The sequence below is a fragment of the Ptychodera flava genome, chromosome 12 (genome assembly GCF_041260155.1).
Source record: "Ptychodera flava strain L36383 chromosome 12, AS_Pfla_20210202, whole genome shotgun sequence".
NCBI classification, from domain to species: domain Eukaryota; kingdom Metazoa; phylum Hemichordata; class Enteropneusta; family Ptychoderidae; genus Ptychodera; species Ptychodera flava.
The window spans coordinates 26,117,837-26,137,156 of NC_091939.1; the positions used below are offsets into that span (position 1 = coordinate 26,117,837).

The 19,320-nt window shown below is 39.4% G+C and overlaps 1 protein-coding gene across 1 annotated transcript in view; it reads left to right on the forward strand.

Annotated features, from left to right (window-relative positions):
• Positions 1-19,320, forward strand: part of LOC139146209 (uncharacterized) — a 19,580-nt gene continuing 260 nt past the window's right edge. The window contains exons 1-31 of the mRNA XM_070717616.1: positions 1-210; positions 477-707; positions 1,140-1,346; positions 2,424-2,732; positions 3,325-3,448; positions 4,136-4,307; positions 4,574-4,668; positions 6,607-6,786; positions 7,133-7,313; positions 7,607-7,773; positions 7,989-8,162; positions 8,813-8,992; positions 9,326-9,564; positions 10,214-10,338; positions 10,742-10,910; positions 11,044-11,206; positions 11,438-11,603; positions 11,861-12,132; positions 12,431-12,645; positions 13,074-13,283; positions 13,439-13,685; positions 13,858-14,067; positions 14,175-14,268; positions 14,612-14,875; positions 15,720-15,856; positions 16,191-16,451; positions 16,924-17,200; positions 17,412-17,541; positions 18,205-18,453; positions 18,573-18,776; positions 19,089-19,263. Coding sequence (XP_070573717.1) covers positions 1-210; positions 477-707; positions 1,140-1,346; positions 2,424-2,732; positions 3,325-3,448; positions 4,136-4,307; positions 4,574-4,668; positions 6,607-6,786; positions 7,133-7,313; positions 7,607-7,773; positions 7,989-8,162; positions 8,813-8,992; positions 9,326-9,564; positions 10,214-10,338; positions 10,742-10,910; positions 11,044-11,206; positions 11,438-11,603; positions 11,861-12,132; positions 12,431-12,645; positions 13,074-13,283; positions 13,439-13,685; positions 13,858-14,067; positions 14,175-14,268; positions 14,612-14,875; positions 15,720-15,856; positions 16,191-16,451; positions 16,924-17,200; positions 17,412-17,541; positions 18,205-18,453; positions 18,573-18,776; positions 19,089-19,263 — 6,037 coding nt within the window. The remainder of the gene's footprint in view (positions 211-476; positions 708-1,139; positions 1,347-2,423; positions 2,733-3,324; positions 3,449-4,135; positions 4,308-4,573; positions 4,669-6,606; positions 6,787-7,132; positions 7,314-7,606; positions 7,774-7,988; positions 8,163-8,812; positions 8,993-9,325; positions 9,565-10,213; positions 10,339-10,741; positions 10,911-11,043; positions 11,207-11,437; positions 11,604-11,860; positions 12,133-12,430; positions 12,646-13,073; positions 13,284-13,438; positions 13,686-13,857; positions 14,068-14,174; positions 14,269-14,611; positions 14,876-15,719; positions 15,857-16,190; positions 16,452-16,923; positions 17,201-17,411; positions 17,542-18,204; positions 18,454-18,572; positions 18,777-19,088; positions 19,264-19,320) is intronic.

Sequence of the window (19,320 nt, forward strand, 5' to 3'; positions counted from 1 at the left end):
ATGGACTTGGTTTTGGTTCCTTTGAAACTAGAGTTGCGCGCCCTCGTCGTCTTTCGTATAAATCTTTTCATCAAGAAAATAGAAAAGGTTATTGTTGACATATTGCTGTGGAGTTACACAACTCCGCAAATAGAAGCCAATATTTTCAATAAGGGAGACTTGGATCCCGACAGAAGTCCACCAACATTCACCAAAGTTTCCCGCGGTAAAGTAAGTGTCCCATTTACAGATAAATATGACGTCAGGTTAAAATTGAGCGAATACGTATTTTGGCGATTTTGTCTACTGTCTTAACTGTTCGACCTTGTTTGCTTCGTTGCTGTTCCCGACCTCTGTACACAGTTGTCGTCTATAATTTCGCTGAAACTTTTACATATCTGATAATGAAACCAAGTTTACAATTGTGATGTACCCAGGACCGAAGGCCAAGACCGGTGATTAACTGTGTCCTAATTTTTTCATTTTATTCTTGACAGGATGAATTCTTATATGGAGATGGCCAAAAACGCGCACCGGCTTACGTGACTGACTGCGTAGTGAAACAAGTTCCCGGCAGAGACCATTTGGATCCCGCGTTTGAACTTGCGATAGCAGTGGCTGATGAAAAGAGCGAGGTTGATTTGACTTTCTGTGTGGGATCTTACAAAAGTGGATGCGATTTGGTGAACAACCAGCCGATGGGAGGACCGTCTGTTGTCATTGCTCAGGTAAGATACGGTGTATACGCATGGCCGCGACTTGTTTTGCTGTATATTAATTAGCAAAATTCAAGCTTTTGTTTAAGTGTTTTATTGCTTAGCATGCCACACAATTTTTTACCCACCTCTGAAATAGTTCTCTTTACCAATATTTTTCAATATATTATTGAAGAAATATTGACCTATATACTCTAATGTATTTATTCAATGAAAAGAGAAAAAAGTATACTAAACTAATTAATCTTTCTAGTCAATGTAATTTGAACAGCGCACAACGCTTGCACGTATAAATTGTAAGCTTCATTTCCTTCACATTAAAATTTAGGTGCAATCCCACGGTCAGGTTTAATCTCCATTAGGGCAATGGTTTGTAAGGCTTCGTGTACATCCGATGTCATTTACCAAAAAGTTATGTTTACTTTTTATCTTTCTTCTTGAAAGATGTTGCCAGGAGGACTCGTCACACATTTCACTGTCAAGGCAACCGATTCTGCTAATAATGTGGCCATGGCCACTTGCTCTTTGCCAACGTATGACGTCACCTTACCCGGAGGGAGAGTCACTCCTGATTTCCACTCGACGAGTAGACCTGATGTGCTGAGAGCCTCTGCTGTTGTGTATGATGATAGTCCATTGGTCAGTCAAAAGGTAAGGTTGCCAAGATAACATCACACTTTCGAAAAGACATGTGTGGTTCTTGTGGTTTCTCTGGGTGATACGTTTACATAGTTGTCCATAGTCTTCTATTTTATCTTGTTAAGAGTGAAAGTTCATTAATGGCACGAAAATTATAACAGCAAATATGACAATCGAATTTCTCATTTCCACAAATACTAGCGCTAATACTACTCTTTTCAATAAACCCAAGGACTTCATTTATACGAATAGTTTCCGGTTCTTCAGATTATTTTGTATTGCCGATTTAATCTACAAATGTAATCTCATCTGCTTTTCTTTTTACATGACACATTTTTTTTTTATGAGTAATTTGTATTATTGCAACATTCAACTATCTTGCACCTAATACTTTTGAGAAATTTAGAAAATACGAAAATCCAATCATCCCAAATTAGTTCCAATCGTGTTCATGTAAGATGTTAGTTTCAAAACCGTTTAGTATTGGAAAACTCCTATGTGCTAGTTGTATTCCCATTAACAAGACAATCTTTTTGATGGGAAGTTTTCTTAAAACATTGTTCGAAAGTATTTTTTTCATTTTGCAAGCCGGAAATGCTCAGAAGCTAGGCATATTGCGTCTACGCTGTACTTCGGTGGGTTTAAAAAGCATATGAGTGCAAACATCTTTGCCGTGCTTATTGTTAGTTGATTTGGTTCTGTTACGTAGACAACTTTCTCTCAGTTACATGTATTACATCAATTCCGCGCTATATGTATTGATTATAGACAGGTCAATGACTCGCACAGGTACTGCCGTTATCGCACAAAATCGCAAGCTTAGGCGCTACCATGTTCGCCGTTTGTATTATGCAGTGTACTATTCAAGGCGTTGTAATGAATGAACCTCCCTAAAAATATGAAATATGCAAGATTGTAACTCCAGCCTTCTTTAGACTTTCAGCAGCCATGTTATTAATAAATTAATAATAAAAATGCATGGTACAATTTCGGCTTTGTGAAAGCATCCTATTTTGTACGTCACAATGAGTTCAATCGCATTTTTATGTTATTGTTAAAACATTTAATCCAATGTGTTTCCCTTGTCAGGAAGGGATAGGTTTTGGATATGGTATATTTTCTGATCAAATTATACCCTGGAATGATGTCACTACAAACGCAATGACTGAATCAGTGGAAAGCCAGAGTGATCCCCTCAGTAGATTTACAAAAGACAGACTGGGTCGACTTGGACTCGCGCCTTACCAGGTAGCCTCCTATGGTAGGAAATCTGACTGCGCCGCGCACTGCCTTCGAGTTCCATCCAATAAGTGTCTGAGCTTCAACTATGATTACGGAACCAGTGGTAGATGCGAGTTGCTATCGGACATAGAGGGACATAAAATTGACCTTCACGAAGTAAGTTACACTAGTTAAGCGTTCATGTATTTGGTCATTTGACATCAGCTCGTTAGGAATATGGTTTTACGCAAAAGCCTTGCGAATCACAATATAAACACAACATTGAGCGCATTTTAGTGAGGTGTCTTTACGTTTTGGAGACTTTAAAAATTCATTTTGGCCATTAACCTTTGAACCAGCTAGACAAGGCGGAATCGCTTTTATGATCATTGGAACTTTAATTCGTAAAATTGTACGACAATCATACTGCACACCAGTCAGCATTAAATAATCACATAAAGAATGTAAAAGTAACTTTTTTTGCAAATCAAGGAGTGAAGAAAACTTATCAATCCTCTAAAAGTCTTTTATTTAATATTAAGCTTAGTTCGATGGTTCATGATTTCAATGGAATGAATACAAATGGATTTCACGGCGTCCCATGCTTCTTACCTGCCTGATGAAGAAGAAACTGGCGTGCAGTTTTTGAAGTTACAAAATGAACCTAAGATTGTACAGGAAGAATTTAGAACTTAAGCACAGTAAAATGCAGTCCGACATCTGTTTCCAAAATGGCTCTTTTGATCTCATGTTCATTCGTGTTTTACAGTCTGGCCGATTTCACTACTATGAAAAACTTGGCGTTGGTCGGTTATTGCAGCTGAACCACAACGACCTGGACCTCCGTCACCGAGATGTTCACTATATGAACATTCATGCAGGGAACGTCCTTTGTAAGTTCGACATTTTTAAGAGGATTTTCTAGAAACCAACTCTAACCCTTTGTCATCCTAGAGTTGTTGCGTCGGGAATTCAACTTCAGTATTTTGCTAAGTATGACGACATACACACCACACAAGTCTACGGTAGGTATATTGGCATGTTTCTCGGACAAGCAAATTAGGACCTATTGAACCAGGTAGATAGTTTAAGCTCAGATTTAGTATTTTGGACCCCAGTCATTTGTCAGGCGTATTGCATATTTTTATTGATATGTAAAGCTGAGTGGATGATGTGCAGTGTTTGCATTTATTCGAGACGTATTATACAGGTAAAGGTAAACTATCACCAGTTCCAATTTTGCCACAGCTGCCATGGAAAGAGAAAATCTAACCAATCACAGATTTTAAGCGGGTGGCAGCTTTTTAAAAACAGCAACCTCACATTGGTATTTTGAATACTAAGGAACGCCCCTTTGACCATATATGGGCATATTTAGATTACAGGTGACAAGAGACCTTTAACGAAATAAAATTATTGTAGTTCATTGCAGTTGCAAAGCTGTATAACCAATGCACGTACAAATCAAAGTATGATATTTTTTGAAACATGTAAAGTATGCGGTCGTTAGATTTAATGATTTCCAATAGGTCTGGTGTTCAGTTTTCACATGTAGTCATCGTTTCTTTTTGTCTTAAAAGCATATGATAACATCATTTCATCCAAGCCAGTCATCGCAGACTTCAGTCCTCCAGAGCCCGGCCATATTGAGAATGGAGCCATGGACGAAGTGTCTTACGAACACTGTCTTGATTACGTGCCAGATGAATGGGAGTTCAGATGTGTGGACACTACAAAACTGAAAAACTACAGGTATAGCTCTCCTGATTGCACGATTAAAGAGTAGTTTGGGAAATCTGTAAATAAATACGAAGGAATTATAATAAACTTACTCTTGGGTCATTTATTGCTTCGAATCACCAGGAGCCACGGGATATTTTGCGAAACACTAAAATGTGTATAAAGCTCAACATCTGCTCTTAACACAGTGAACAAACTTTCTTAATGTTTGAAATGATTTAGTGCAGTGCGTATTCGTTGTACATGCTTTACCGAACATCAATTTTTGTGTCTTCTAGATTTATCATCGACGGGCCAGGTTCAAAGACCGTCTTCAATGGGCACACACCATCATTTGATCTCAAATATACCAGGGCAAACAGATACATATCAGGTTTTCATTGATTCTTGTACTTTAGTGGCATAAGATAATTATTTCATATCAAACTTTAACGAATTTTCTTTTCTTTGGCCTATTATAATAAAACTGGTTTAGCCTTTGTTAGCTATGAATACAATTTTGTATGTTATACTATTAGCTCCAATACCTTTTTACTCGCTAAATAAGAATAGTTTAATTTAAAGGTCTGGTGAAATGCCCATGTTGCAAAATCACAGAAATACAGTTGATGGTCTATAAAACAGTTACATTCATTTATTTTTTCGTTTAGCACGCGTGATTATGAAATATGGCAAAAGAAAAATGCAATGTGGGCGTGTCCCCCGAGCCTCTCCAGTCGACTTTTTTCGGCTTTCCGAAGTTTGCCCGACGTCGTATCTCATAACGGGAAGTAAAGTATTTCACACCTCCGTAAGCTCCCCACGGGGGGTAACTTCTAGGATTTCCGCTTACATGATCAGGACAGTGTCACTATGGGAAGACGTTGTTCTTTTGGTGGCTGTGACAGCGGCAAGAACATGAACGGCTCAACTGTAAACTTTTTTAAGTTCCCGTCAAGTGTTGAGTGTTTGAACCATAATGTTCTTGTCTCGGCTGGTTCTTACGATCGGCCACGGTCCCTCGGCTGACCCTGCCTCGCTACTCGTTACACAGAAGGTTGGGACCGCAATGCAAGTCAACTGCATTAACACCAACACTGAACGTTGTGACTGCCATTAAAATGCACTAGTCTACAACACGGAACGTCGGGACCGCAGTGCAAATCGACAGTAAAAAACGTAAATGGGACCGTGATTACAATGCACTACAACACGGAAATCAGCTGCATGAACAGCAACACTGAACGTTGAGACTACCATTACGAACGAACAACAACATGGAACGTAGAGATCATGATACTAATCATGGAGGTAGAGTCCTCCATGATACAAATCGACAGCAACACGGAACGCGTCGTTGGGACGGCAATTAAATTGAAGAACAACGGGGAATACCGGACCACGAGGAACGCGATGCAAATCGACCACAACATGGATGTTTCAGACCGTGATTAAAATGCACAACACAGAACATCTAGACCGCAATGTAAATCAACTATAACACCGAACCTTGTTGCCTCGATTAAAATGCGTATGTCTGCTATGTATAGCAAAAGTTTCAATTCTCGCGAGCGAGCGTTCCTATGCCCGCTGTACACTGGACAAAATGACGTCAAATTTATCGCAAGGGCTCGATTGCGTGTGTGTAAGTTTCAATTCTCGCGAGAGCCATTTATGCATGCTGTACACTAGACTAAATGACGTCAAATCTCTCGCGAGACTTGGCTCGATTGCAAATACATACGACGGAAAGAACGCAATAATACGGAAGTAGACACAGTTTTTGCGAATCGCCGAGAGAGAAGCGCAGATTAAACAAAAGACTAAAAAACCCACGTTTTTTCTTTATTTTACCATATTTTTTAAACAAAAATCAGTTTCGCCACTGTGGCTAATTAGGATCGATTTTTTTTCGCCACTTCGGATTTCGATTCGCATTGGCGAACGTGGCGAATGGGCAGCGCGAACACTACCTCAGGCCGTTTTGTTAGCGGATACCGGGCAGAGATAAGGCGGCGTTGGACCGCTATTCGATGTAAATGAACACACCTGTGACGTCACAGACGGCCAACCTTGACTCCCGCTGAGGGCGTGACCTGAGTGTCGCAAAATGACCCCATGAAAGCCGCGCATAGAAATATCAAAAAAATTAACACTTGCGCGTACTTTTAGGTTGCAATTCTGTTGCGAGTGTAATAGTATTGACCCCCTGGAAGATATTCAGTCACACGAACGGGACCATTTCACCAGACCTTTAAAGCTTTGTTCTTTACCACTCAAATTTGAAATGACGAATATCATATTTCACATATTTTGTAATTATTTTTTTCAGCGAACTGGGACGGGTACCACGACGACGAGACAGGTATCTATGGTTACACGTGGACTATAGGCAGTGAGGCTTGTCTTGAAGACGTACATCCACACAAGGATCCTCATTCCCATTTCTTCGATGAAAGTGAATGGACCCACATAGGATTGGCAAATAACTTCGATGAACCTGAGCTCGAAGGTAACCCTATGTTATGGCCTCTTTCAATGTTGTAAACAATATTTATGCCATATACGTCATATTTCACAAACTTGTGTGTCTTGTCTGTGAAAATTCCATTTCATTTTATTAACTGGAATCAGATTTGATGAGGTAGATGAACGTTACACGGTATTCTTACTCTTCTAGGTGCGCTTGACATTCAGCAATAATAATAGAATCCAGGCAATGTACCTTAGGTATACATACTATTCTTTGGTATACATACTGTTCTGAGAAAAGAGGGTTTCTCCCATTTTCTCCCATTTTTACATAATATTGCCTGTTGTTTGCCATGCCAAAACTATGTACTTTTACTTTTCACAAGATGGACCGTACCATATCACCGTCAGAGCTATTAATAAGGTTGACTTCGGAGGTCCAATGGCTACTACAGTGTGTCACTCAATGCCATACATAATTGACAGAACGCCGCCAATAGTCCATGACATTGCAGTCCTTGGTTATGATGACGAAGATTGCATCATTACAGCTATGTACAATCTCAGGTAGGAGTAAAACTATATTTCTTCCTGCATTAACTGTGAAAGGTCAAATATTGATAAAAATATTGTTTTCCATAGATTGTGCCTGAACGTTCATGCCGTGGAAATCTTGAGAAGATTTGTGCTTTAATGGATTTTATTGTTTGCCGTTGCTGTTCCCTGGTTTAATTACCAAACATGAAATTTCGTATGTTATGGCAACTGATATTGTTACAGAGTAATGTTCTATATAATACTAATTTCCTTTCGGGGTCATCATCATTGCTTTATTAATTTTCATCTGTTTCCATTTTCAGCGATGACTTGTCCCTCATCAAAGAAATTAGTTTTGGTCTCGGTAAAAGTCCAAGGGACATTTATCTCCTGGACTGGGAAAGGGAAGCCAACACCACACACATAGCCAAGCCATTCTGTGTTCCTGATGGTGTACCAGCTTGGGTGAAAGTAAGAGCAATGAACCATGGTAAGACTATGACTATATGATGGCGTGTAGAGTTGTAAAGAGTCGCCATAAATGTCATTATCATTAGTGAACCGTGGATCACGCACAACTTTAATTTTAATCGATGATTAACATCACCTAGTGACACTGAGGATATGATAATTGTGTGATGGATAGAATCGTTCTGTCGGCTGCAATTATGAACTGACCTCCACTATATTTTTTTTGTATTACAGTCGAGCTCACTACCGTAGGCCATGCACCTTCGCCAATCATCGTTGATAGAAGCCCGCCGATCGCTGGACAGGTATTTGATGGAACTGTTATCGACCACGACATAGACTTTCAATCTTTCTCAGACAAGTTGTGCGTCAGCTGGAGTGGGTTTTATGACGAAGACAGTGGAATTGGTATGAGGTTTTATATATCAGACATTTTTACTGGACTTGGCTTTTGTAATTTTGCAGCGGTTTGACTATTCATGTGTCCAACTTGAGGCAAAATACCAGTTCGATGAGGCCATTTCGTGAAGAATTGAAAGTCAGAAAAACCGTTTACTACTGTTTAAACAGTGTCGAAATACATTTTTCAACAGAAAAATACGTGTGGTATGCTGGGACTACGGCTGGCAGTAACGATACCGTCTCACAAACTGAACTGAGTCACTTTGAGTACAGGAGCTGCAGCGAAGACGTTGACCTTGAACACAACACTACATATTATTCTACCATAGTCGCCTTCAATGCAGGCCATAAAAACCTGTGGACAAATTTAACAACGGACGGTGGTACGTATTATTTATGAGATATGTAATTGTATCTTTTCATATTCAAGAATTGTAAGTAAATACATTATAGGACCGCGATAAAACTCCGGGAAAATATTTTACGCAATTTTTGATGACTGGAGTATGATGTGTAGCACAATTTATTTAAACTTTTCGTAAATTACAGATCCGACGTAATTTTCAACAAATGTTAGTTTATGATATATATAAGAACATAAGAGCAACTCTACGAAATGAGAAGGAAGTTTTCCATTCAAATATCATTATTTACAGTGTTGTATGACGAAACACCTCCAGAAGCAGGATGGATCAAGGATGGAGAAGACACCGAGAAAGATATGATCTACTCACCTCTAGCGTCAACTGTATCTGCCAATTGGGATGATTTCTTGGATCCTGAATCTGGAATTGATAATTACATCATCAGCATTTGGAAAACAAATCCGTCAGAAGGTATAGATACATCTCTGTCGTGTTGCTGTCTCATAACGACTTTTTGTCTTTTTAGGCTTATTTCATGAAAAACAAGAATCCTAACATTTTATCCAAAAGTTACCATAACATCACCATTAGTCAGATCGTGGCTGTAGTCAAGTAGAGATACCACGTGGAACCCGTGCGGAACACGGACTTAACCACTATTTACTTACCTCTACGAGTCATTGAGTACCTTATACATAGTAAGTTAAGTGGCAAGAAATCTCACTCTTTATAGGGATTTGCCGGTGTTATAGTCGCATGGAACATGCTCATTTAATGGCACGTCGCATTCTATATTATTTACAGGTTCACAATCTGCACAAAACATCCACGACAGAGAGTCTCTACCAGCGGCTACCAGATCTATCAAATGGCACCATTTCCATCTTCACCATGGCGACTACGTGTACACCGAAATCGAGGCAGTGAATAAGGCCCGTTCTCCGACAAGAATTTATTCAGACGGTTACACAGTTGACTTAACGGAGCCGAATTTCATCTTTCTAGGCGATGGTAACATAACAAAAGTTGACCAAAAGTACACGGTGAGTCAACTCTTTCGTTCTTTTTTCGTTAGTGTTCGGCTATCCTGTTTAAAGTGAAATTACAGATGCATGTGAACAATATCCCGTGCAAAGAGACTCCTATACCTCCAGTTGTAAATGGTATGCTCTTCGCTTTCATAAGTACCTACACATCCAGTATGATTACAACAAACAACTGTGATCTGTTCTTTATTGTCAATATTGTCAACCAAATAATCTTGAGATGTTATGACAAGTGGCGTTTTACATTTCAATATATGTGGTATATAATACTAATATATTCGGAACGATATTAAAGTTAGGATGAGAAGGTGAAAGGTATTCGCAATTGTTCGTATCCTTCAATACCATTTGAAATGTTTCCCTCCCGCATACTTTCTTTCTTCCCCCCTCCTTCTCAACTCGCCACCGGAGACTCACCCTGGTCCAATTTTTCTATCTAAATGATTCCAAATACACAGATTGCGACTGCCGTGGCTATAATTTATGTAACGGCATGCGTTTTTACCCCCGTCGATAACCTCGTAAACCGCTGAATCGTTCTGCATTTTCATTCAGTGTGTTTTTTTGGCTAACTTTGTGCACTTCTGACTTCTACTAATACTGCTTTCATGTGACAGACTAATGTCATAATTTTCGCAACTTCTAGTCGAGTACATCTCAGGTTGCCGTCAACTGGGACTTTGAAGACCCTGAATCTGGCCTTGACCATTACAAAGTCACCGTGTATCAGACGTACGGAGGGAAGCGCAAACAGTTTTATCCGAACGATAGGTAACTATTATATTTGAGTCTAAATCTGCTAACGGTAGCCCAAGTTGTTCTAATCTGATTCACACCAAAAACTCTTAAACGTCGACATATCCTAGTACAAACACTTCTAAGTCAAAAAATGAGAAAGGCATAATCATGCGACCATATCGGCTACCTACTAATCAGCCAGCTTTGATGTTGATTCAAAAGCAGAAAAGTCCCTACTTGCTTTTACTTTGTATATAAGCATGCAGAGGACATGTATTATATCATTCGCTATAAAATGTCCCCTTTATGGGCTTTAATGTACTAATGTGAACTCTGTCTGACGATCTAGAATGTTGTTTTACTACCCTCTAACAGCTGTTATGTCTGGTACAATCACTTATTGGCTAGTGCCATAATTTCGTTTTCATTATAACAGGACAGCTCAAGTTATTGTTGATGGTACCGCTACGTCCTGGCAGTCGCCACCTATACTTCACATGTTCAATGGCGGGCACTACAGTGTTCGGGTATCTGCAGTCAACGGTGCCGGGATTGGTAACGTTCAGGACACGGATGGTGTTATCGTCGATTCAACGCCACCACAGGTAAGTAACAGGTTTCAAAAGTCCAGACATACATGAATTCCTTAAATCCAAAAAAATGCAGACCTTATTCATGGATTTAGTCATACCTGACATTCACTAGCGTATCTCCACATCCGCTTTTCCCTTTCTACAGATACTGCAACTAAAGATTGGCGTACTCACAGCAGACGAAGAAGAAGAATTATTTGATGGTTATATCATCCAGTCCGACACGGAGGGTATCAGAGGATACTGGGAGGCCATAGACTTTGAAAGTGACGTAGCAGCCTATTGGATCTCCATCGGCACATATCAAGGTATCTTTTCAGACCTTTTAAATAAGAAATTAATGATATTGTGAATGGATGGCTATGAAGTGCCATGTGTGATGGGAGAGCGCCATTGTAACAAAACATGTCTGCTGCTTGAAAATGACATTATGAAATGTTCTGATGTTGATAAAGAATAGCTATGCATTATAAGTAGCCCTTATCCTAACAATTAAAGTGAATACCTCAGCTTATTGGGCATTTGTATCTTTAAACCAGGTGGTTCAGACGTTAAGGAAATGAGCAACATCGGCACGTCCAAAGGCGGTTACCTTGGTGACTTGACATTGGACAAGTATGACGCAGACAGCGATCGTCCGGTGTACTTCGTGTCGATAAAGGCGGAAAACGGCGCGGGAATTATGTCCGATACTTTGATTTCAAGGTACAACATCCCTTTCATATCTACTGCCACTTTTTACAAGGCCAGCCTACCGGGAAGAAGGTCTTTTAGGATTCATTCGGTTTACCAAATACAGCCCTGTGCTCATGTGATGTCTGTTATCATGTGACATACTCAGGGTATTATCTTTGAAACAGTCTTTCCTAGCGTTATAGATAATCATTAATTTCGCTTGCAAGACGCTATCTGCTCTGTTACCCTGGTTTTAATTGCTGTATTTGTTTTCATTTCCATTCCAGTGGTATTAAAGTTGTGTCCGCCGACAAGGTTGGCATGGTTACTGATGGCCCTAATGATGACGTCATTGATGAAACAGAGCGGATACATGTAGATGTGGATTATCAGCGAGAAGCCGGGACGGCCACTGCTCAGTTTAGCGGGTTTGAGAGCGAGCAACACGGAATCGTTCACTACGAGTGGGCGATTGGAAAAAGGCCGAGATCTGATGACGTTCAACCCTTCATCAGTGATGGCATTGTAACGAATGAAGAAGTGCAAATTAAAGGCGAGGGTATGAGATTCAAATGCTGTACTTCATTTATTTTTGCCAATCGAAGAATCGATTGTTAAATCTTACACCAACGTCTGATGTACGTAGCCATGATACTGAATGGAATTCGTACTTGAAACAATTGTCCATAATTGGCCAATGGTAAAAGCTCTGTGTGTTTGTAGTCATGATTATGTAAAAGTTATCCGCAAATTTGTCAGAATAACTTAATATGTGAATAAGTGACATTAATGTATAACAATCGAGTATACTAAATACCTCGGCCCACTAAACGATACACTTCGTCTTTCTTCTTCAGGTCTTGGTGGGTCTGGCAAGGCACAAAGTCTCGTACCACTGGATCAAAGTCAGCGGTACTACACAACTGTGAGGGCGTACACGGGTGCAGGAAACGTGTTGGATGCAAGCTCGGACGGGTTTACAGTAGACACAACGCCGCCGCACATTTCAGTGAACCAGCGACAAACAAGTAATGAGAGCGCAATTACAAGCGAGGAATCAAGTAGATTTCAGGCATGTAACAGTGCTGACATATTTTCACGCTATTCTTTTTTGTAATGTCTTGATATTACTCTCCCTGAAAACATATACTTAGTTTCGAAAGTTATGAATATGATGTTTAATCATTTTCACCTTGTTTCATTTTTCCCGGACATTGTCAGCTCTACATATCACATAAATCTAAAGATTTCGCCTAAATCAGTAGAAATCCACTCGGCTTTTGGTAAAATGTCATTTTTTGAGAGTAAGCTCTTTCTTGCAAGTCATTTCACACAAATATTACAGAAAGATAGGTTTCTTCTGGAATATATACATAATATTTATGTAAATGACAATTGAGCTATGATGGTGATAAACGTTACTACATTTTCGGTGACTTTGATCGAAAAGTCCTTGAAATTCATCAACCAATCTAATTCAGTTTTCATTTTACCTCACAGAAATCAGCGCAGTTTATCACTTCCTCTTGGGAAATTACAGAAGACGACAGTGCCATCCTCATCACAGAATTCTGCTATGGAACTATTCCCGGTTTCTCAGATATCTTCAACTGCACCGACACCACGGATCAGGATTACATAATCAATTCTATGGTAACGCCCATCACGCAGAGCTTGCCAAACACACTGACATTGCGATCAACCAATGAGGTACGTCAATATTAAATATATTCGTTTATGTATCAGTGCGTTCTGCCTGTAAGAGATTTACTGGTCACTTGATGTGACAAATTTTATCCCCACGGCTAAAATGTAATTTGCGTTTACTTTCTGACATCAAACGTCTAATTATTGTTCTTACCTAGGTTGGTCTTAAGTCTGAAAAATATGATGTTGGTGTCACCATCGACCATTCACCACCTGTAGCGGGAAATATCAACTGTCAGTCATCCATCAGAACAACAGACGATGTAGTATGCACCTGGATAAATTTCTACGACAAGGAGAGTGGAATAAGCAACTACAGATTTGCTTTGGGTTTGTCTGAGGGAGATGATTCCATTTGTTCTTTTACAATGGTGAGACCATCACATCGTGAATACAGAGTGAAGGGTGAGTGATGACGTTTGGAAAATTTTAATACAGTTGCCCAGACAGAAAATATGTAAATTTGTGACATGCAATCACATTGAAACTGGTATACAAAAAAACATATCACGCCTGGAGGTTAAGACGCCAATATTCTATCGACTCACACTAATACAGACATATTGTCATGTTTTAGGTCCGTTTGAGTCTGGAGAATACTTTGCCACTGTGGTTGCTGTCAATTACCTTGGCGATGAAACGTACGGCTATTCAGAAGCCATCTTCGTGGACGACACGCCACCAGTGGCAGGTATAGTTGTCGAACTGAATGACGTCGATGAAATCAATTATGATGGTCACAGCAATGGTGAGGGAAGTGGCCCTCTCGTATGCAGTAATTTTACAAGTAAGTTGTGAAGTGGTTAGAACATACGTGTATAAGGCCGTTTCTTCATGAAATTAAATTAAATCAACACATAAATAACACTGTACACTTGTATTTTGGTCAATTAGGCTGTATTGAAGTCGATGCTGTCTGCCAGAAGTCTGTGGATAGAATATTTGTTGCTTGGGAACCTTTCTCAGACCCTGATAGCTCAATCACAAGGTAATCACTTCTTTTTTCCAATAAAAGATAAGGAGTCACAAACTAAGTGAGTAGTTTTATCTAACTGCAAATGGTAATTCAGCGCCATCTGTGTTAGAGGTCAGCACCAGTGATGCGAGGCATTGGCCAGGGGTTACTATACGGTGTTTATTGCAGATGACAAGAGATATTCTCGAAAGTGAGACATTCTCTTAAGCATTGTACATAACAACTTCTTTGGGGCAAATACTTATATATCGATGCAGAATTCGATGAGTATAACAGTACGTGTTTTGCCACATATAAATGCATTCCGTTGCAACCCATGGCGTTGAAAGTTCTGTATCTGGTACGTTATCCACAGATATCAAGTTGCCGTAGGACCAACTCCTGGCAGTACGCAAATACTGGATTTCACGGACGTCGATACCTCTAAAGGACTGTACACGCTGATTCGTGGAATTGATCTGTATGACGTCAGACAGGTGTTCGTCGCTGTTCGAGGTTACAACCAAGCCGGACTTCACACCACAGCTGTGTCAAATGGTGTGTACATCAGTAGAGTAAGTTCTGGATTGCCACCGCTTCCTGGAAGCTATGTTTGGGATGGCAGGGCAGACGGAGACTTGTAAGTACATATATGTTTGTATGATCGTGTGGTATGTCACAGTCAAGACACTGCTAAGAAAATGTTGCTTAAGATAGAATGCGCCTATGAGACAGGTGGTCAGAATCGAGAATTTTTACAATACTTCCTGATCTACAACTGACGGGTCTCATTTTGCAGCTTGTCGGGGAAGAAAAATGTTCAGTCTTGGTTTTTCGAAAATCGAAAATGTTATTTTGCCCCATAGGGTAAATACTGGGATGGTGGCCATTTTGAATTTCAAATATCAGTATACGTAAATGTTAGGTATTTTATGCCTCTGTAGTACAAAACTTTGTACGGTGACCTGTAATTTCTATTCTTGAGTTGGTATGATCATATGAGAATGGTTGAAAGCTTCATTGAGGAAATTTTGCGCAAAAGTGTAAGTCTTTCACTTCCGAAGTGAGTACTGACTCAATGCAGATGAATTTCCAATTTAAGTTTGCGGAGTGATGCAGATGATGCTAGGGTATTCTTACAACTGAATTTAATCATAAGATTTCACTTTGAGACTGTGCTGTTACTTTTTTCTTAGTTGTACATATATCGCTTGATATCATTCAACACATCAAGCTGCAATGAATGCTCAATTACGTATTTTCGGAGTGGCTTGCGATTTTAAATCCATATAGACGACGCTATACTCTTGAACCCCTTTGCCTCGCAGCATGGAAGGTTATGACCGTTTAAAACAATGCGCGAGATATATTCAGTAGATATGTATCTATTTCTTCACTTACAACATGTGATCGACAATATAGTCATTTCAGTTTACTTATTGCTGCCTGTACCTTTCTCATTGCGTGCATTCTCCTGTTTCCAGGGACTATCAAGACAATAATGACGTCTTGCATGCAAAGTGGAGCTTTGAAGGTGACCCCTGCAAGAAAACAAAATACGAATGGGCGATATATAGATTTGATGGAATAGTCATGCAGAACTTCACGACTACAGCTGACGGTCAGTAAGATTTTGTGATACCTGTCATCTTTTAATCCCTATGATGTATGCAAATAGGGAAACGGTATAGTAACCATTAAAAGATAAGACTAGTGAAGATACTGTAAGATCCTGTATGACATTCGATGCCTTACAGCGTTTCTTGTGTGTCCTTTCATTCTTGAATAGTTTCTTTGTTTATGTTTTCTTTTATTTTTTAAATTTGTTTTGTATGTTTCGTTTGTTTTGCTCTATTTCGTTTTTAAGTTTGTTTTGTTTTGTTCTGTATAATTTTGTTTTGTTTTGTTTGACAATCTACTCCCTCTAGTACCATTAAAAAATTATATTTCCCCAGAATTTGGAATGAATGACGGCCTTGACTTAAAGAATGAGGAATCATACTACACAGTAGTGAAAGCGACCAACGAACTCGGATTCTCACAAATTCTACGATCTAACGGCGTGACAATACAACTGGAACCTCTTCAACCGGGCAATATCAGAGATGGTCCCATTGATGGATTCGACTTGAATTTCCAGGAGTCTATAACGTCTTTGTCAGCAAACTGGGATTCGTTCGGTGTTGACTGTGGAGTGAATTCCATCGATGAAAGAGGTAATCATGACATTCAAAGTATTTTTCTTTCCTGCGAACATTACAGTAAAATGTTATATATGTTTGTCTTGTCAATACAGCGTGTTTATGTATGGTCTCAAACTTCAATGTTGAGGACCGATTGACAGGTTTAATCCTGACTTGAATTCATATATTCCAAAATGGTATTTTATATTTTACACTGTCGGTTTTGTCTGCAAATGTAATACAAATACAATTTAGAGAGAGAAAGAGAATATGTACTTGTTTCGTCAAAAAATGCAAATGTCATAAAAAATCACGGTTAATGTCCCTTTAAATGTAGCGGAAATGTTCATTCACGCGACCCTTTGTTGAATGTGACTTACTTTATGTTGATGGTTAGAAATCGTGTATTTGTAAACACATATTGTGATCTCCAGTAATCCCAAGGACACCGCCCTCTATAGCTATCGAATTTTCCGAAATTAGAAGAATCATATTCTTTTTTTAGAGCCAGTATTCGGTCAAATAATCGACCACTATGAAGTAGCCGTCGGAACAGACAACCGATACGCAAGCACCAGAGATGATCTTCATCACTTCGTAGATGTTGGATGTAACACAACCCACACCTTCAGCGATCTTCAGCTTGTTCCACGCACTCAAGTCTACTACGTCACCATTAGGGCGTACAGCATATCCACGGCCATGGCCGAGACCACCACCAACGGTATCCGGGTTGGCTATGGCGGTCAAGTGTTGTCACCAGGAGAGGTTGCGATGCAAAGGTGAACAAATTTATGATCTGCTATTCCCTAAAAGAAAGTTACAATATTATAAAGATTAAACGAACAACAGATTAGACAGTGCAATAGAACAGTAACTTGTGTTAGATTCATATTTTTCCTTTGTCCCTATATAGGCTCGAAAGTTTATCGCGTCGTGTTGATTCAGTGAAGGAAATATCACATTTTTAACCAAACACATGTATTTCAACAGATACGTGTCCTCTTCAGATACCATTTCTTTGTCTTGGAGTCAGTTTGAGTTCGGAGAGCCAGTGCTGTTTTACACTTGGGGTGTCACTGAAAATGGCGACTTTCTGAAAAATATAACATGTTTCTCACTGGTAAGACTTCTTACTAGTTGTGTATATGCATACTTTTGTGAACAGCTAAAAACAAGAGACAAAATGGAATTGATAATTGTAAGTGAAGAATATCTTGCCGGTAGGCTATACAATTTCCAATTTAATGAAGCAAGTGTACGTTTTGGAAAATGAAATGGAATGTCCATCACCTGGCCTGGTCACTTGACTCGAATGTGAAACTGATAGAAAAGATTTCGTGCCATGGGAACCAGAAAGCTATCTGTTGGCCAGAATACTTTAATCCCTGATACTACCGGTGATAGATTCACGGTGAACTAGCTCCTTCACCAAATTAGATCACAGTCCCCATACTGTGGTTAAAGGAATCAATCTTAAGACAAGGATACTTGCCGCAACGCAACGCAACTGTACTCTGGCATTGCCGTAGAAATTTATGTGATACGGCAGCAAGTATGAATTTTTTATTGGGCTACGAACAAGGGCCTGCATAGTCATTCGATTATGGCATATGTCTTACATGTAGCTTGCAAATATAAGAGGAGAGAGTACTAGTGGATTCCTATTATATATGCTCAGTTAGCCATTTACCTAAAATATCTGGAGCTTAATATGTATTTGTGAAGTGCATTCCATCAAAACTAATTTAAATTTTTTGATCACAACCTCGTTCATTCGATTCAGCAAAATTTTGACACAAGTCGCAAGGGGACTCCGTACGAATCACAGTTTGGTGTTTATCCGTGGACCAACGTTGGTAAGGATACCATGGTTGAGGTGACAGGTTTGCACCTAAATCACAAAGAGACCTACTCCGTCGTTGTCATGGCTACTGATGAATCCGGCCAATGTTCCATGTCTGTGGAAGATTTCACTGTAGATTTGACCCCGCCTATCGAAGGCAGCGTACAAGTAGGAGCATTTGGAGATGAGGTAAATTGTTGATATAATTTGTTGTACTTTTAAGTTTGATTGCCATTTGTTCTTTCCTAATATAATTATTTTTAAATGAAAAACTAACAAATAGATTTCCACGCCATTCTTTATTACAGGCGGTAATGTATACTGACCGTGAAGATATTCTAACAGTGACATGGAGTGACTTCTACGATGATGAAAGTGACATTGATTCCTATGCAGTGGCCCTCTACGACGGAATGACGTGTGCTGGAAACGTCCAACCACAGATTCTTCAAGATTTCATCGAAGTCTTTGCTAATGATACCGAGTACACATTCTTAGATTTAGCATTGAAGGTAAAAATCATGGCACACAAAGTCCATCATTACCTATAGTAAGTAAGTCACGTTAGGAATTTGTAAAACTTTCAGTACATTTCGCTGAAAGTAGGCTCTATATTGAAAAATGCTCGGTAAAGTTAATTCTTAGTACTTTCATTACAGTCAGTATTAAGCTAGTGTCTTTTGTTTACACATACGACAGGCAGCATATCACGGTTAGTCTTGAACATGTGCGTAAAATATAAATACCTAAAGGACTTGAATAAAATTTGAATCTGTAGGTCCAGATTTCCCTTCCATTTAAATGTATGATTACCACCTTCATAGGTAAACCAACCGTATTACGTGCATCTGCGTGCTACCAACAAAGCTGGTTTATCCGCTACATTAGTTTCACGACCATTCTTCGTCGATCTGAAAGAACCTGTAGCGGGGTTGATTAAAGATGGCAGTGATTTCAAAGTCGATGTCGACTACCAAAGTGTAACGACTGTCCTCGAAGGTTGGGATATTTTACTTATATTCCTTGACTTTCATTGATTAAAATTGTCAGAGACTT